At 37.0% G+C, this 19,896-nt stretch overlaps 2 protein-coding genes across 2 annotated transcripts; one reads left to right on the forward strand and one right to left on the reverse strand.

The window, feature by feature from the left end:
- Positions 1–350: 350 nt before the first annotated feature.
- Positions 351–14,288, forward strand: LOC107847775 (DNA ligase 1; the record flags this gene model as incomplete). Its single annotated transcript, XM_016692258.2, is given in 17 exon segments — positions 351–1,410; positions 2,478–2,594; positions 2,860–2,961; positions 3,061–3,177; positions 3,796–4,026; positions 5,526–5,620; positions 6,468–6,555; positions 7,022–7,153; positions 8,830–8,942; positions 11,864–11,965; positions 12,047–12,108; positions 12,224–12,295; positions 12,387–12,460; positions 12,560–12,616; positions 13,425–13,502; positions 13,729–13,806; positions 13,899–14,288. Coding segments are annotated over 17 exon segments (2,580 nt in total). The 3' UTR covers positions 13,968–14,288.
- Positions 14,289–15,041: 753 nt separating this feature from the next.
- Positions 15,042–17,809, reverse strand: LOC107847980 (hydroquinone glucosyltransferase). Its single transcript, XM_016692610.2, has 2 exons — positions 17,025–17,809; positions 15,042–16,071 (listed from the first exon to the last, which is right to left on the reverse strand). The coding sequence occupies exons 1-2, from the start codon at positions 17,554–17,556 to the stop codon at positions 15,176–15,178; spliced, it is 1,428 nt and encodes a 475-aa protein (XP_016548096.1). The 5' UTR covers positions 17,557–17,809; the 3' UTR covers positions 15,042–15,175.
- Positions 17,810–19,896: the final 2,087 nt, after the last annotated feature.

Below are 19,896 nucleotides of genomic sequence, written 5' to 3' on the forward strand. Positions count from 1 at the left end.
CGACAACTTGAGGAGAGAAATGATATATTTTTTCTAAAAATTTTATTGAGTATGATATTTTTGTACTCATCCATCATATCCTTTTTTTGATTTCTAGTATATTAATCGATTAATTCAAATTCACGTCGGACAAATCTCATTCATATTTTTATTTTGTATTTATTGCACTTGAACCGGTGATCTGTCTAACTTGACGAGATAATAACGTACATCTACCCTTCTCATACTCCACACGTAAAAACTCACTACATGTTGTTGTTGGATTCCATTCTGCATTAGTTCCACTAATTCAAATTCACGTACCGCAAAACTCACTCATCATACTATAGTTGCAAGCTCTTTCCTTTCGCGCCACCCCTCTCTCTTATTTCCCTCCTTTCTCCCTTTCTCTTCCATTAGAACATTTCTCCAAATTGAATGTTATCATTGCGTTCATGCCGTTACTATAAACCCTTAAACCCTCTTTACAATCATCTCAATTTCACCCTTAAACCCTCTTCAATCTCCCTTCTTAAACCCCTTTTCTTCTCCTTAAACCCTAAATCAACAACCATGTCCTCTTCCTCTCCTCCCCATCCTCCTCCTCCTCCGCGCTCCGCATTCGCTGTCCTTATGGCCAATTCCAAGAAGAAAACTCCTTCACAGGACTCCTCACCCAAGAAACGTAAAACCCCACATGTTGAAAGTTCTAGTAAAAGCTCTGAAGTTAATCAAGGTTCAGTTTTGAAGCCAATTAAGGACACCCATTTGGACAATTTGTCGAAAAGTGAGGAGCTTGTGGTGGGGAAGGAAGGGAATCAAGATTCAGTTTTGAAGCCAGCTGAGGACACCCTTTTGGACAAAGACTCGAAAAATGAGGCGCTGGTGAAGAAGAAAGGGAATCAAGATTCAGTTTTGAAGCCAATTGAGGACACCCAAATGGTCAATGAGTCGAAAAATGAGGTATTGGTGGAGAAGAAAAGGAATAAAGATTCAGTTATGAAGTCAATTGAGGGCACCCAAATGGTTAATGAGTCGAAAAGTGGGGAGTTAGTGGCGAAGAAGAAAAGGAAAATGATAAGTCCAGAAGAGAGCATTGTGGAGATAAAGAAAAAAGCTGCAAATTTTGATCCAAGAAAGGCAGCATATTGGGGGGATGGTGAGAGAGTGCCATTCATGTTTGTAGTTAAGGCATTTGACGCGATTTCGAAGGAGTCAGGAAGGATTGTGATTACTGAGATTGCGACTAATATGTTGAGGACTGTGATTGAGACGACACCTGAGGATTTGCTGCCCGTTGTGTACCTTTCAGCTAACAAGATCGCAGCTGCACATGATGGTTTGGAGCTTGGTGTTGGTGATGCTTCAATTATCAAGGCGCTTGCTGAGGCCTGTGGCGCTAAAGAAGCACATATCAAGAAGCAATACAAGGTAAATAAATTTGTCGATTTGGAAGAATTACGTTCAGTCGTGACCAATTGCTGAATCGATAATGCAGTCTACTGTAGGTTCTAATGATAGGTTCGAAGATGACTTGAGGATTTAATCTGATTGAAAAATAATGCAGAATGTGGAAGAGTTTCTCAAGACAAGATTAAAAGTGAAAGTTGTCCTTTTCTTTATAAAGTGCAATTACCTAAGTTGTGTCCTTAGTAAATGACTAGTGAGTAGTGTGTCCTCACTTGAAGGTTAGTCTGGTCAGGGTTGCTGAAATGATTGTTTGAAGTGATATTTTTAGTCTAAGTCGATGACACCCCTTATATGCCTAGCTAATATGCCATGGTTTGTCAAATTAAAGATCCTTTTCTGGGGTCTTCTAGTGGAGATAGAAGCAGTATATATCAAAACTTGAACTCTGAGATTTATGAGGTAAACTAGTTCTGCAATTTGTGCATCAGTTTAGTGCAGTTCACAACTATTAGAGATTCTGTAAGTAATTACATGACACTTTATGTGTTAGATAAAATTTTCCTCCTTTTCGCTTTAGTTGTCTTTGAATTTGTAGGAAACTAGTAGTTGGAGGACGAGGATCTACTGGATTGAAGAAAATGAGACGTTGTGGTGGGCAGGCCATATTGAGTTGGGGGGCGGGGGAGATCAATTGGTCAAATGCTGCATGGATTTGGCGTGTAATTGAATTTATATTTCGTGTTCACCTAATGATCACTTCTCTCACCTAGTCATGGACCAAATTCTAGTTGCAGGCCTTACAGTAGCATCACATTAGACTATCGCATTAAAAGCAGAGAGCAGCATCTCAGAAATCACATGTTTGATCACATACGTAGACCTTCATGTGGTAGCCACAGTTGACATGATTATTAGTGTACATAAGGGATGAATAGGAAATCTTTATGGTTATGTCATTTGTTTGTATCCTGTGATCTCTGCATAGTACCTATCCATTTAAATTAGACCTTGCAATCTAGGAGATTCTACTTTTCTCCTGTTCAGCTTTGACGTGTCCAAATGTCTGCTTTTAATTGTTGAACACACAGGAGCTTGGAGACTTGGGCCTTGTTGCAAAAGCGAGCCGTTCATCACAGCCTCTCATGCATAAACCAGAAGCTCTGACTGTTGCCAAAGTTTTTGACAAATTTCGGATTATTGCGAAGGTATTCCCGATTCATTGTATAGTTTTTTTCTAATACTATTTGAAGTGGGATTAATATGTTAAGTGACATAGCTCTCATACCACATATTTGAAGTTCCTATTAGAAGCCTCCAATCAAAATCAGTTCTGTGTGTTGTTGTAAATGGGTTTGTCATGGAGGCTACAAAAATAAGTTTTATCTGCTTTAGTGTCGGATCCTGCAGTGTGATAACTACTATTTGTACTATGATTGTGTTGCCTCTTCTTATGTATGAATTTTCTTTTAGGAATCTGGAAAGGATAGTCAGGAAAAGAAAAAGAATTACATTAAATCACTGCTTGTTGCAGCGACTGATTGTGAACCCCAATATTTGATTCGTCTTCTCCAGGTTAGAGGAAAGCCTTTTCTTTTTTCTTTTTCTCATGCAGCTAGTTAGCTGTTGCACTACACGTTGAAGTTTTGTTCAGTTGATTTGTCTTTCTTGCAGACAAAGTTACGTATTGGTTTGGCTGAACAAACACTCCTAGTCGCACTCGCTCATGCTTTTGTGTACTCAGATAAGCATTCATCACCCCCCGCAGGTGTAGATTCTCCTTTAGAAGAGGTGTGTTGTTCTCCATTTGGAGTTTTCTATTACTCCCTGGGTCTCATTTTATGTGTCATAGTTTGACCGGGCACGGAGTTTAAGAAATAAGTAAAGACTTGATGTCTTTTACCAAATTGTCCTTTATTAAAATAATATACTATTATTATTTTTAATTAAGTGGGGCCTTATAAGTGGGACCAATAAGGGTAAAAGTGGAATTGTATGTTTAATAGTTACCAAATAGGAAAGGTGATATTCTTTTTGGGACGGACAAAAAAGGAAATGATGACACATAAAATGGGACGGAGGGAGTAGATTTTACTTTCTGCAAACTTGCAATCAGTTTCAATAAGTATTTTTATCTTTCAGAAAGGGGGGAGAGGGGGGGGGAGTATTTCCAACTCGCATAGCTTGACTGTATATGACAGTCGTAAGATTGTTTCCACTACAAGAATTAGCAGAAGGAGAGCAGTGTTATCGTGCACATTAATTGATTCTTTAAGTTCATGATTAATTTATTCATTAAATTCTGTTCCCTTTGCATTTTGTGTATGGTATAAGTTAGAAGATACCTGTTGCATTTCCATCGCTAATGTCATTGGGTTCGTTATTTTATTTGACTTTTGTGCTTGGCAGGCAGCCAAGATTGTTAAACAAGTGTACTCTGTAATCCCAGTTTATGAAAAAATTGTCCCTGCTCTTCTAGCTGATGGTGTTTGGAAGCTTTCAGAAACATGCAGTTTCTCACCTGGTGTTCCAGTTGGACCTATGCTAGCTAAGCCAACAAAAGGAGTATCTGAAATTCTTGATAAGTTTCAGGATATGGAGTTCACATGTGAATACAAATATGACGGTGAACGTGCTCAGGTGTTCTTATAATCTTGTCCTTATTAATAAGTTTATTCAGTAAATTACTATTGGTTCATATACTCTCTCTCTCTCCAGGAACTGAACACAAAATGAATGGGAACTAAATTATGCAAATTTGAGTCATTTTCTGAAAGAATAATTCCGAACTACAACCATTTACTCAATAGAATGAAAGATTGTAAAGTCAAAAAAAAAAAAAAAAAGAATGAAAGATTGTTGCAAATTCTTTCTAAAAAAAAGTATTCGTGCTGCCTCTATGCAGCTGATTTTCTTTTCTTTCCATCATAGCTGATGGGGCTGTTTGCTTCTTGGTTAATTTTGTTTTGTATCTATTAGAGGAAGGGGCTTTTATTGATGCAAAAGAATACAAAGGAAATAACATCTTATCCTATTGAACCACGTGAAATTGACTCTTCCTTATAACCAGATTCTTTGCTGCAACTTAGTGAAAGATTTAGGCTATTTATTTTCTTGAAGAAGAGGTAATATGCCTCAGAATGTACCCAGTTCCCATTCAAGATTCATTTGCATCATAGACATTTGGAGGAGGAGGAGACAAATGGCTGGTGGTAAAAGCCAAAAGAGCTAGAAGAGCTTTCACTTTTTTCCACCGTATCCCTTTATGTGTACAACTTGACTAACGGCTAACTAGCTCTTGGAACTTGACGCCTTCCTTTCTCTTCCTGATATGTCATGCTTTTTCCTGTGAAAAGTCAGTTGTGCCAACCTTTGTTCTTGTTCTTTAGAGGTTTGTCTTCAGCATTGCTGCATTCTTCTTCTTTAGAGAGGGGAAATTTCTCCTCAGCAGGTCTCTTACTTGATTAAGGTTGTCATTTCATTTTTACTGGGCCCTGCTTTTGGGGTTATGCGGGATAAATGTACTTGATTTCCCTTTTCCTCTTTGATTTACAGGTTTTCGTTCTCTGTGTGCCATAACATTGCATCCTTTATCTCTTTCTTGCTATATCATAAAAGAGATGTTTCAGTTTCAATCCTAGTTATGAAAGTTATTTGGATTCTTTCCTCCAAAAAATTCCTAATTATCTTTTTCTGCCTTCGTTAATTCTTGGCCGCAATTGTGCTGCTAAAACCTATTTTCGTTTCATTTTCAAACTTTCTGGAACCTCCTGCATGTCTACATTTTTCTAGTATTCAGAGTTTCTGGCTGTTTCCGAAGAGGGTAGAGAGTTGGTTTTAGAAGCAGTCTAGATCCTAAATGAGCCTGCTTCTTATGTCGACAGATTGATAACCTGCTGATATAGATCTTGCAACAGTGTTGATAGACTTAATTTATTGCATTCCCTGCTGCTTCACCCCCCCCCACCCACCCACTTCTGATTAATGGAGTAGAAGCTACATAACCTCAATGTAAAAAGTGAACTGAAGTCAGCCTAAAACATTGTTCTCTGAACATTTCCCAGGACCCCTTTATCTTTTTTAAAAGAGATTTATTTATTTGCATTTTAATTTTTGTTAATTGTTGTTTTTAAATCTAGATACACTACATGGAAGATGGTTCCGTTGAGATATACAGCCGAAATGCAGAAAGAAATACTGGAAAGTTTCCAGACGTTGTTGCTGCTATCTCAAGGTAGTTGCTTCCATTTGTCTGGATTTTCTGTTGCTGAAGTTATTGTACGCGAGCACTTCCTCTTAGCTTAATGTTATCTTAAGATGCTAAAAGCTTCCATTTATTAGCTACATTATAGTGGAAACATAAAAAGCTTGGCTCTCTAGTTTTACAATATGCTGATTAAAAAGGAAGGTCTGCATGGAACAATTGAAAAAAAAGAAAGGAAGGTCTGCATGATAAAGTTGATGTGTTTGCTCGGAACTTTGCTCTGAAATTGGTACTTATAATTTGCAAACCCAGGATCAAATATTTTTAGTTTACTGCTGTTGGGCACAAAAGGTAAAATTGATTCTGAATATATAAAATTTATCAAAGACTTAAATGACAGTAAATTTTTGGACAAGTAGAACTTGTAAGTAATATATGAAACCAAGACATCAAACTTGATGACCAAGCAACTCGATTAACTAACTGTAATGTACATCTGAGAAGCTTGTCTCACCTTGCACCAATAATTGTGAAAATTCAACCGCTATTTCATCCTCCAAAGTGTAACTATGTGACACATGACTTATGTTTGTTATGAAAAATTGTATTACGAGTTCTACCTGCAAAACATCTCCAACACTTCTTAGGACAGGAGCCTGGATAAATCTCTAGTTAATTCACCTTACATTGTGAATAAAGATATCTGGCAGATAAAGAATTTAAAGTCTTGGTAGCAAGGTTTTAATGCTTTATATGTATGTAGATTATTGCTAGAAGATTTGTGTTATCCGCAATTATGTGTACCTTGTAGACCAGCTTAGTACATTACCTGAAATCTGTTGCAAATTTATTAGCTAATTCTTGTCGTTTGTTGCAGATTGAAGAAATCTTCTGCTGCATCATTTGTTCTAGACTGTGAACTGGTTGCATACGACCGTGAGAAACAGAAGATTCTGCCCTTTCAGGTGAATTATCTTCACCTAATTTATGTACATTTTGCAGTTGTATTCTTGTAGATCCATCCTTGGGGATTCAGAGGTGGCAAATTTCATTATAGACAACTATTAACCTTGACAGGAACAACTCTTTCCCATAGAAAAGTAGATACACATTACATAGTTGCATCAAAACATTTGCTGCTGTAACTCAGTATATGTTTCGATCCATAGCTCACCTAGTTAGGCTCTTTATCAACTAAGAACTCTTATTCTGTCCATGTCATATAGAGTTAATCAAGCAAGTTGTGTCTTAACTTCTTCAAGTTTATATTTTAGTTTTTATCTCTTGTGTTTATTTTCCCAAGCAAGCTTCAACTGCTAATATTTCTTCTCCTATAAATGCTCATAATTTACTTGGAGAATTGGCATAGTATATTTATGTGTAATTTTGGTGTAAAATTAGGTGATACTTACAGATATATGTTCATGACAGGTCCTTAGTACACGTGCTCGTAAGAATGTTGTCATTAGTGAAATCAAGGTCAACGTGTGCATATATGCCTTTGATATCTTGTATCTTAATGGACAACCACTACTTCAAGAGCAACTTAACGTTCGCAGAGAGGTATTTTCATTTTGGTGGTTGAATATTTGCCTGTAATTCTCATGATTAAATCTTTCTTCTTTTGCTCCAATGAATTCTTATGCATATTTGTATCCTTTTGTGCTTCTGTTGAAACCAAGTAGCAGTTGTCTTGATGGTAATTGGTACCAAATGAACTGTTTATTGGTGAAATGTCTTATCCTTAAACCGCATATTTTAAGCATTTTGCTGATGTGAGATATGAGTAAATGTCATTGTGACATAATTTGATGTACTTAGCCCCCTACATAAGACCTAGGCATGTATTATGCAACTCCCATTTGCTGGTGCCCCTTGGACCAAGCATTGCACCTGCTTAAATTAGCATCCGTAACCATGCAAGTGTCAGAACGGACATCTGCTTCTAGTTGACGTATCTTTCACCTTTTCTTGCATCAAGTTTTTTAATTTCCATGAGAAATCTATATTTGGAAACTCGTGTTGCTGCTTCTAGATTCCTCTTCAGTTGAAACTTATACAAGTAGGTTCACTCCCTCATAAGTAAGCCTTCATCCTTTCTTGTCATAGGTTGCATAAGAAAAAGGACCGGTGGATCCTCAAGTGAACTTTGTGCCAATTTGTTCAATATTCCAAATCTCAGTTGACTAGGCAATCACTGTTGACCTCTCTTAAAATCCAGAGATTTGGCAGTTGTTTACCTTTGAAATGATTGTTCTGTTTCTTCCATGGACTTGAATCTGATCTAGTTAATTTTGATAATCCTTTACATGAGAAGACTGCATGATTAAGAGTCACTTATGGATTAGTTAACGAAAATAGTGAAGTTGTTTCAACAACAACAACAAACCCAGTGTATTCCCACACAGTGGGGTCTGGGGAGGGTAAAATGTACGCAATCCATACCACTACCTCCGAAGAAGTAGAAAGGTAGTTTCCAATAGACCCCGGCTCAAGACAACGGACAGTGAACAAAGTCGTGATAAAACATGAAGCAAGATGGAATAACAGAAATAGGAAGTAAGACACCCACAAAGTAAAACCATAACACTAACAAACCAACAAACCACAAGCACTTTACATATGGGAAAATATGCGTCTGGAGATGCTTTTATTAACTAGATGTTGAGTTGCAAGCTTGGTGCGTTTTTTCCCTTCTGGCCCATTTTGTTTGATTTAATCTCACATTGGGAGATCAGTTAGTACTTCTGCTAACTATTTTCCTTTAACTATATTGAACATGATTTTATTACTCCGGGGACTGATCTGTTGTATCTGCTTTCCTTTTCAATCATCTCATTATCTATATACAGTAATTTAATGATCTTTTAAACCTTTTTCCATGAAAGGATGCCATCTATTTGGGGATGAAGTGTGCAGGACTCTTTATGTATTAAGACCTTTAAGTTTATTTTCAATTAGTAAATATATGAAGTGTCCTATTCCAGTCCAGATATTAATCAATTAATTCTATTGGGAGGGCTGGAATATCTCATTCTCATTCTTAATATTTTGAACTGTTCTCTCATATTAATATGATAATATCTTGTCATGTTTACTTTAGTACATAGATGAGCTTTAGCTCAATGCTCCCGATATGTTTATCCAATATTAAACAGTGTGTGAACGGTCAATTTATCGCTCGGACATGCCACTTTACAAAGTTGATCGCTAATACTGTGACTTCTGGCTTCAAGCAGCATCTTTACAAGTCATTTGAAGAAGAACCTGGATATTTCCAGTTTGCTACAGCTGTAGCCTCAAACGATCTTGAGGAAATAACCAAATTTCTTGAAGATGCGGTCAACGGCAGGTGGTGTTTCGATACTGATATCTAACAAATCTGATGCTTTTCTAGTAATTCCAATGCATTATATATATATATATATATATTTAAAATATCTTTTTGGTGAAGTTAAATGCATTCTGATGATCATGAGATAAACTTTTGTAAAGTAGGTCACAAGCTGCTTTATGTCAAGCATTTGAAGAGCCAGTTCTTGTAAATGATGTTTCCTTGGTTGTTGGTCTTTGTTGCTATCACTTTGACTAAAAAAGGGCAGCCCGGTGCACTAAAGCTACCGCTATGCACGGTGTCCGGGGAAGGGCCCCACCACAAGGGTGTATCGTACGCAGCCTTACCTTGCATTTCTGCCAGAGGCTGTTTCCAAGGCTTGAACCCGTGACCTCCTGGTCACATGGCAGCAACTTTACCAGTTACTCCAAGGCTCCCCTTTGCTATCACTTTGACTAATTATATGTTATTATGATTTAAAACTTTGCACCTTTGGTTGGTTTGAACTTGGACCATATATTGCTTCTTATTTTGTCAAAAGGAATGAAGACAAGTGGAGATTTCTGTTCTTTTCGTGTTTTGTGCCTTCTCTTTCCCTTCTTTTAAAAGATCCAGAGAGATTATAAGCATATTGAGTGTTTGGATTAGCTTTTTGTTTAGTGACTTATAAGCTAAAAGCCAAAAGTTGGTAGCAACCAACTTTTGTACTTTATGATTTAAGCACTTAGTGTTTTTGCCAAACACCTCCAAAAATTTCAAAATGCTTAAAAGCTAAAAGCACCTAATAAGCCAATCCAAAACACCCTCATAATACATAAGCGTGCCCTTTAACTTGGCCGCAACTGACATTTATGGCTTTCAACTTTGCGTGTGCACGAGTAGACACTTAAACTTATGTAGAATTTGAACAAGTAGACACAAATCCTACGTGGTGTCCTACATGGTGTCTCATGTGTATTGCCACGTAGGACGCGTGTGTTTACAAGTTTAAGTGCCTATTTGTGTACACGCAAAGTTGGAGGGCATAAATGTCAGCTGAGGCCAAGTTAAAGGGCACGAGTAGTATTATACCATTTTTTTAATGTGCAATAGCACTCTCTGCTGTGTGATTTACGCTCGCTTGAGGCGCGCCTAAGCCCTGAAACTCGCTGTGCTTGGGTGCGTTGCCTCGCTTAAGAGGTGGTAGAGCATGCTTTCATACCATCACTCTATCTTGAAAAGGACAACACTAAATAAAAATTGGTGGCAAGGTGATATATTAAGGAAACATTATGAAGTTAAGGGGAGGAATGGTGTTGATGGGCAGGGTAAGCTGGAGTTGGGAGGAATAAGTTGAAGAAAGGAACTTCGAGAAGAGGAGTGGAGGGAGAGAGAGACTGAAGGGTCTTAGGGCGTCATAAGTAAGAGATTGTGACCCGTGGGGTTGCTTGTCAAAAATTTAAAAGCCTCACATAACTTTGTTGGTTAAGCGCGGGGCATTAATTATGTAGAATTTCTGTATCATCTGGAGTACATAATTTCTATAATCTTCCTTTGTCATCTAAAAGGGCTTAAAAGCTAAAAGCCCCTAAATATAAGCCAATCCAAACACCCTCATAATGCATAAACATGCCTTTTAACTTGGCCGCAACTGACATTTATGCTCTTCAACTTTCGTGTGCACAATTAGGCACTTAAACTTGTGTAAAATTGAACAAGTAGAGACCCACACATCCTACATGGTGTCTCACATGAATTGCCACGTAGGACGCGTGTGTTTACAAGTTTAAGTGCCTACTTGTTCACACACAAAGTTGGAGGGCATAGATGCCAGCTGAGGCCAAGTTAAAGGGCACGATTACGTATTATACCATTTTTTTTAACGTGCAATGCCACCCTCTGCTGTGTGTTTTAAGCTCGCTTGGGGCGCGCCTAAGCCCTGAAACTCGCTGTGCTTGGGTGCGTTGCCTCGCTTAAGTGGTGCTAGAGCATGCTTTCATACCATCATTCTGTCTTGAAAAGGACAACACTAAATAAAAATTGGTGGCAAGGTGATTTATTAAGGAAACATTATGAAATTGAAGGGAGGACTGGTGTTGATGGGCAGGGTAAGCTGGAGTTGGGAGGAATAAGTTGAAGAAAGGAACTTCGAGAGAGAGAGACCCATGGTGTTACTTTTCAAAAATTTAAAAGCGTCACATAACTTTGTTGGTTACGCGGGGCATTATTTATGTAGAATTTCTGTATCATCTGGGGTGCATAATTTCTAAAATCTTCCTTTGTTATCTACTCAAGATTCAAATCTGATACTATTCTTTTGAGATATTGCTACGAAGCTAAAAGAATGTGGTAGATTCTGATTGTTGCCAAAATCATGGTTACTAGCACCTGAAGCATTGGATAGTTCATAAGCACAAATCATGTGCATGATTTTCCCGAAAAACAGATAACGGCAGAATGAAAGTTCATAAATTAGAAGTCCTCATTTCCTGCTCCATCTATTTATAGCAGCGTGTTCTAATCCTTTTTATGGGTAAAGAGCTCACAGGGAAGGGAAAGAAACTCGCAATACCTAGAGCATGTGTGACTCTTTATTGTTGTTTCATCCACTTCACTGGTCGAATGATCTATATCTTTATACCATAATAGCTACCTCTCAAGGGTCGACCTTCCGTATGTGTATTATTGCAGCAGCGACTAGACATACATTTTTTTAATTTAGCCCGTTAGGTGAGATCCTTTAACCTTGTGATACCACCAGGAAAATTGTGATACCACCAGGAAAATTGTACTTCCTGTGTCTTGTATACGAGAATTTTCCCTTTATTAATAGTATTACACTACACTTGATCTAAAAAAGAAAAAAGGAAACACGACTTCTTGTCTTAACGTCTTTACTTGTAGTAGAGGAAAATTGGAAAATTAATTTTTCATCACTTCAATTTTGTCCATTTCTGCAGTTGTGAGGGTTTGATTATCAAAACACTAACTACAGATGCCACATATGAGCCTTCAAAGCGGTCAAATAACTGGCTAAAACTGAAAAAGGACTACATGGAGAGGTATGTGTTGGGCGTACTGCTTTAGATATATTACTGCTTGAACTTGTGGAGAAATTTCAATTTTACCAATTTGAGTTTCAGTATTGGCGACTCGCTGGATCTGGTACCAATTGCTGCTTTTCATGGTCGGGGGAAACGTACTGGTAACTTCATCAACTTTTGCGGGGACGAAATGGGCCTTATAATTTTTTCACCCATCAAAGTGGACTTCAACCTGAGTTTGGTTTAATTTTGGCTAATGCATTCATCTTCGAACAGGTGTTTACGGAGCCTTTCTCCTAGCTTGTTATGATAACAACAACGAGGAGTACCAGAGCATCTGTAAAATTGGTAAGCTGCTTACTACTGTAAACATTTAAGCGGCAACAATTTAGCCTACTTATATACTTGATGTTAATATGCCATGCCTTTTTATGGTTAGGAACTGGATTTTCTGAAGCAATGCTTGAAGAACGCTCTGCCAGCCTTCGTTCCAAAGTTATTCCTAAACCAAAGGTTGCATTTTTTATCTTTCCCAAATTACTTGGGAGCACGTTGCTTTCAGTTAGTGGGATTCTTGTGCCCCTCTAGGCTCTTAACATGTGTGCTATGCAGTCATATTACAGGTATGGGGAAACCATCAATCCAGATGTATGGTTTGAAGCTACTGAGGTAATAATTTTTACATTCCACTCATTTGCCTTACTTCAAAACTTTGTAATCGTTTTCTTGGTTCTTTGTAATCCTTTTCTTGGTTCTTTCTTCTTTTGGGTCTCTCTCTCTTTCACTCATTCTCTCTTTTTTACTTTTATTAATTTTAAAATTAGCATAAGGAAGTAGTCTGTCCTATGTTGCTCGGACTCTTCAAAAATGTTGCCGCACCTGTGTTCTGTTTATATTCTTCTTTGGTGCATAATGTGAGCATTACATCCTTATCTCTGCATAATATTTCCTGTGTTACCTTACCTCATATGGAGATTTGTGTATATATATTGCTCATGAATCCATTAGTGGGGTTATACTTTTTGATGGAAGCGGAAAGGGATGGGGGCGTCACTTCAAGGCCTACAGGCCTTGTCGCGCCTTTTTTACTTTGTATCTGTTCGATTTTTAAAAGCAGTACACCTTGGATGTCATTGTTCTTCGGATTGGAGATCTTATATGGTGCTCTAATTTGATAAACTGTTGAACTGGCATTTTTCTGCTTTTCCAAACTTCTAAATGTGGAAAAATGGTTCGATAGGCTTTTCATGTAGATATAGATTGTGGATTTTATCTCGTGTTGTCAAAGGCTCGATTAAGCTCTGAAACTAGATTCAAAACTGGCTGAGCACTCGTTTAACTTACAGCTGAAAGATCAGTGCAGTTACCAAGGCGCTAAGGCTTTTCTGCGCTTTTTGCCTTTGATAACACTGATCTTATCATGTGTTGTACCTCATGACGCAAAGGTTAATATCGCCATAACATTTGTCAATATCAGGTATGGGAAGTGAAAGCTGCTGATCTTACTATCAGTCCTGTCCACCGTGCTGCCCAAGGTATCGTGGATCCCGGCAAGGTATGTATCTTTTGAATAGAACACGCAGTGAGAAAGCTGAATCTTGCACTTTTACGCCTACGTAGACCATTTTTCATTACTTGGCTTACCATGCCAAAGCATTTAACAAAAGTGTTATCTATCGGACCCGAAACAGTTAGAAGTTAGGACAATCTCTTATTCAGATGTGTAGAATAAATGCTAATAAAGTGTTGATTAGTGGCGAGTTAACGCTCTTTCTTGTCAGGGAATTTCTTTACGATTTCCACGTTTGATGCGTGTACGAGAAGACAAGAACCCCGAGGAGGCCTCATCGGCAGAGATGGTGATTCATCTCATCGTTTGCTGGTTTATATTCTATTCATTCACGATCTTGTTGGTTCGAACTCTTTTATCTCCTCGTGCTTTCCTTCTCAGGTCGCGGATATGTACAACGCTCAAAAGCACAATCACAAAAACAATCAGGATGACAACGATGAAGACTAATCAAAAGATCGCGATGGCAATGCAGACGACAAACAAACCAAAGATCGCTTCACGTCTAATAAGTGATCAGGATGACAGCGAAGAAGACGACTAATCAAAGATGGCGTCGCGTTTTGCAGAAAACTAATCAAACATCGCCTTCGCGTCTTTTATTTGAACGAATGATCATGTTCATTGTACAGATTGATATTCTTGGCACATGTAAGTTGCGTCAAAACCAATTTTCTGAAATTTGATCTGTTAGTCAATGTATCAGCAGTTACTGTATGTATAGTTTGATCAGTTTAAATGTGAAATTCTCGGTTCGCTTTTGCGTTAAAATACTCTTTACCGACATAAGATAAGGGGTAAGGTCTGCGTACACCCCACCCGCCTCTGACCCCACTTTCAAGAAATAAATATTAACCCTTGTTATGGTTTTATTATCCATATGATTGTTAGGGTGTGTTTGGTACGAAGGAAAATGTTTTTCATAGAAAATGTTTTTATGAAAAATAAGTTGGTTTTTCACTTGTTTTCTAATGTTTGGTTTTTGAGTGGAAAATATTTTTCGAACAATATTTTCTAATGTTTGATTGGTGAATGAATTTATTTTTTTGTTGAAAACACATTTTAGTGTTTAGCTAAAGAGTAAAAATATATTTTAAAAATATAATTTTTGACCTCGAAAAATACCTTTTTAGGGTGTGTTTGATATGGAGGAGGAAAAACGTTTTCTAGAAAAATAAGTATTTTCTTACATGTATTCTTGTGTTCGTTATGCGAATAGGGTAAGTATATGTTTTAGAAAAGTATTTATATATATTTAACAAAAACAAGGAGAACGAATAGAATAAAAGGGCAGGATAAGATTTTTTTTTAAGTTTTCTTAAAAAAATTAATTTTTTTCGGGGAGGGGGGCTAGTTGGTAGGGGGTTGTAGTTGTCAAAATAAATGGTAGGTGGGATAAGAATTATTTTTTTTTTTTGAAAAGAATAAATAATTTTTTTAGAGAGAGGGTGGGGCTGGAGGGTGGGGGGGAGAGGGGAGGCTAGTAGGAGTTGGGGCAGGAGAGTAATGCAAGTTCATCTAGCGTTTTAGTAGAAAATCAACCATCTTAGAATTATTAAAGTTGCATTTATTAGTCTTACATAAAAGTCTTAATCATAAAAAAGACAAAAAAAAAAACCCTTCAACCTAAGTTGCTGTGCTACTAATGAACTAATTAATCATATGATAACACTTTTAAACTGTGAAGCAAGTTCATCTAGTGTTTTGGTAGAAGAGCCATCTACATCCAACGCCTTTATTGCTGCATCTTTTAGCTCTTTCATTCTATTACGCACTCGTTTTCCCTCTTCACCTTCCATCAGTTCTTTCACAACTTGAGCAATTTTGAATCGCGCAACAATTTCATCGTCACAAACTTTTAGCCTCAATGCCACTTTTATATCTTGGGTTAATATGACCGCATTCGATCTTTGGTCTGCAAAGAGAGGCCAAGTGATAAGTGGAACGCCATAAACCACGCTTTCCAGAATTGAATTCCATCCACAGTGAGACAAGAATCCACCGATCGAACTGTGGTTAAGGAGTTGAACCTGTGGTGCCCAATTGAGTAGCACAAGACCTAGCCCCTTGGTCCTATCCAAGAAGCCATTAGGTAAAAAATCAAGAGGGTTACTTAGATTTTGGATATTAAAGTACGCTGCATTGGGAATTCTATCATTTGGACATCTAACCACCCACAAAAATCTGTGTCCACTCATTTCTAACCCTGTTGCTATTTCAATTATCTGCTTATGTGATAGCACTCCACTACTTCCAAATGAAACGTAGAGTACTGATCCACTTGGCTGCTCATCAAGCCATTTCAAACATTGTGACTCATCACTATTAGTTTTGTCAGCTAGTACTGTAACTGGTCCAACTGGATAAATTTTTGGATTATCGTTCCCATCTTGCAGATATTTAATAGGTCCAGGCTCCATATCAATAAAGCTGTTCAAAATAATACCGTGGGCCATTTTGAACCTCTTAGTTTGGCGAAGAGTCAATTTGTATGCCTCATCTTTTCTATCATGGAGTGGGTCTGGAAGATCCTTCCCATGTATAGGCATGCACCCTGCAGGAACATGATGAATGCCAACATTAGTAGATATAAATTATTGAAAATCAATAAACAACGGCTGTAATGAACCAATTATTTCACGTTGAAAAAAAATAGAGAGGATTATAAGTCAATGGGTTCTCCCACCTGTTAGACTAATTTTTTGGGTTGGGCTCTTCTGTTTGGTTTGTAACATTGGTGCTTTCATTTAGAGTTCCATGCATAGGGGCCGTAACTCGAAATGATGGTCTATGTGCCAGTAATGGTAACCTGAACTCGAGGGTGCCAGTCGTGACCAACTGAGCATAGTTATGACCAATGAGGAGCCCGTGACTCGGAGTGATGGCTTGGACCCGAGGGTGCGAGTCTTGACCAACTGGGCATAGCCATGACCAACGAGAAGTCCATGACACGGAGTGGTGACCTATGTATTAGTAGTGGTGGATTGGATCCGAGGGATGCTAGCCGTGACCAACTGGGTATAACCATGACCAACGGAGAATAAACCACACGTGGAGCCACTCTCGGAGTGGTAGTCTGTGTACCAATAGTGATGGTCTGAATTCAAGAGGGGTGTTAGCCATGATCAACTGGACATAGTCATAACCAACGAGATTGTTGATTCTCAAGCGGAGGCAATTGTACTGAATCAATTGTCCCATATTGAAAAAAATAGAGAGAGTTATAAGCCAATAAATTCTCCCACCTATTAAACTACTCTTTTAAATTGGACTCTCCCGTTTGATTTATAACAAAGACGAATCCACAATTTTAAACTTATGAATTCTCAGGACCTCTTGATTTAATTATGGGTTTCCACCTATTAATATTTATAACTTTTAGCAATTTCTCTACGTAATTTTAAGCCTTACGATAGTGAACGAATGCGGGTTTCGAAAAACCCACGCCATTTTACTCTACATCCGCCACTGTCAATAAATACTGTATTTATAGTATAGGTCTCTAACCTGGGATGCAAACAGGCTCTTGCAAGTCTTTATAGTCACAAGGAACAATCTGGTCAAGCTCCGATAAATAAAAATCTAGTGACAACATCATAGCTGTTGAAGGGTAAAACAGATAAGGTGAAACCTTCAACTCATTGGCCACGTCAAATCCATCAGTCCCAAACAAATCAGCCACAAAGGCTACTACTCTGTTTTTGGATTCAACGATGGACTTGAGAACCTGACGGAGGGATGCAAGTGAACGCGTAATCGTGAGGCAAATCCGCGTTTCGATTTTAACATCAACCGATAAATCGTCAAAGTTAACGGGAGGAAGAAGGATATAATTGATGCTGGATGAGGGAAGAGATGCGTCGAGAGTTTCGGAGATGGAGCCATGATGATCTGTAGGAATTAGGATGATAGTTATAGAGAAGTCGTCGTGTCTTAACACGAGTCGTTTGGCGAATTCGAGGAGAGGGATTAAGTGACCCATGCCAGGAGTTGGTAGCATCACTATATGGGGATTTTGTGTTTGAGTATTATCACCCATTGTAGCGCTATTTGATGAGCTCAATATCGCCGGGAGAGGGGGGGAACAAAGTTCCAATGACTAAAACTAATCTCACTGGTGGTGGTAATTAATAATGTAAACAACTAATCTCATTGTATAAAGTATATTTTCCATTTCATTTTATGTGTTGTTAAGAAATAAGAACAGACTTTGTAATATTTATCAAAATTATCCTTTATTAAAAAATATGTTTCTATATATTTTTTTTTAATTAAGTGGGATCAAATAAGGAAAGATGACATTCTTTTGAGGATGGCTAAAAAAGAAATGATGACACATAAAATGAGACAAAAAGAGTAGTTATTTGCAACTGTTTCAAAAATGTTGCAACAGTGCATAGTATATCTGAAAGAAGAATTTTCTCATGAAGGAGTAATAACTTGGAAGATATTCTAAGCTATCATAATTTGATCAATAGGCTTAAGACATTATTATATTTCATTGTTGGGGAATGAAAATTTTGATTGTTAAAATTACAGATTCATTTCCTGAAATGAATATGACAAGAGTAATACCCCCATAAGAGGTAGAATAATTGAGAAGAAATATTATGAAATATAGTTCAAAATAACAAATTTAAAAAATTATTCATGTTCTAGTAAATCTGAAATTTATTAAATAGAACTCATATGACATGGTAAACTTAGAATTTACTAGCGCAAATAAGTTCATAAGTTGGCACGAACGATTTTGTCATCTCGAAGATGTGAATATTGAGTATTACACAACATATATATTAAAGAATTAAAAGATTATATTCTTCGAAGAACATTATGAGTTCTCAAATGATCTTTCAAAAGATGAAGGTAATTTTTGTCATTAATGAGCATGATATGAAAGGTCATTGAACACGTGATTGTCGTGCGACCTAATTTGATATAAGTTTTATGAATCCTCCATCAAAATAAAGAAATATAAAGTGATGTCACATTTGACCTTTTAAAGTGATATTGAGAACTGTTATGTAAATATAATAAATTTCACAGCACGAAAATGAGCTTCTAATGAAAATTTATGAAGCCTATGAATATGATTATAATTCATTCCTTGAAGAGAATGAGATTTTTTATAAGCATCGTTAATGTTCGACACCATTCTTGAAATGAATGTGTCAAGATGAGATAAAAATTATTAATAAGGACATGCTGATGCATGGTTGAATAAATATCGCATCTCACCCCTACGAAAGATTTAAAAAAAATAAATTTTTATTTTGACATAAACGATCATTGATTGTGTACTTGTAGTATGGCATAAACATTTTTGATATGTTTATCATGGATTGCCAAAGGATAAAAGCAAGAAACAAGTCTTGTCTATATTGAGATTGTCGTAAGTCTCAAAAGAAACTTATTAAGTTTTAAACATTTTGTCAAAAATAAATAATATTGAGACTATAATTAATGAAAAGGTATTATATCTTTATATTACTACAATCGACGCGGATAAGGCTATCCGCGTTTTTTCTCTTATTGTAATATACAACTATGTGCATAATGACAAAATCACATGCAATAGTAAATTAAAAATTTACTGAAAAAAATATCAGTTGGTATGACAGTTGACCATTCCGATTCAAATGTGATACAAAAATAATTAAAAACTCATGTGATCATATATTGAAGAAATAAAAGATTCTTCACGAATTCTCTTGTGCTGCTTGTTCTCACAATGAAGTGATCATTGTACCAGTTAAGCTTGGGATGTATTTCCTAAATTTTTGGAACATATAGAAAGGTGAATACGGGCCCATTCGGTGGCCACGTGGACCGATTGCTATTATATAGTTAAATAGATGCATCTATGATATAGTTACATGTGCTTTTCTATTAACTTGGAATTTGATTTTTGCAAAGTTGTTTGCTCGATTTATTAAATTAAGAGTATGGTTCCAAACTACGAATCATGTTGATAATGCTGGTTGGTTTAGTAGAAATTTTATGCCTCTAATTCTAGCTAAATCATTGATTATAAGAACAAATCTTTCAAAAGAAATTTGATATGAGATGTGTCATTCAAAATATAGCAGTATTCATATTCATCAAGCCAACAAAGCTCCCCCATTACTATTGGTTCAGGGTCAAGAACCAGATAAATTTCATCTAAAAAATTTTGGTGTGCGGCATATGATGCAATTGCTTCATCACAATGCACAAATATGAATCCCAAGATAAAGTTGAAAATAAATGTTAGATTTCCTAATAATAGGGGGAGAGTTGAATAACAGTTGAAAATTATGAATGAAATGAATTATCTGGATCCTCATAAAAATATATATATGTGAACTTGAAGTTTAAGAGATAATTCATTTGTAAAATG

The sequence above is a fragment of the Capsicum annuum genome, chromosome 11 (assembly GCF_002878395.1).
Source record: "Capsicum annuum cultivar UCD-10X-F1 chromosome 11, UCD10Xv1.1, whole genome shotgun sequence".
Lineage (NCBI taxonomy): Eukaryota > Viridiplantae > Streptophyta > Magnoliopsida > Solanales > Solanaceae > Capsicum > Capsicum annuum.

What these genes read in the sequence shown, in the direction of transcription:
- LOC107847980 (XM_016692610.2), bottom strand. Translation starts at nt 17,556, where the DNA reads ATGGGTGATAATACTCAAACACAAAATCCCCATATAGTGATGCTACCA. An exon ending in AGAGCCTGTTTGCATCCCAG is followed by an intron (nt 16,072 to 17,024) that starts GTTAGAGACCTA and finishes ATGTTCCTGCAG; the next exon opens with GGTGCATGCCTATACATGGG.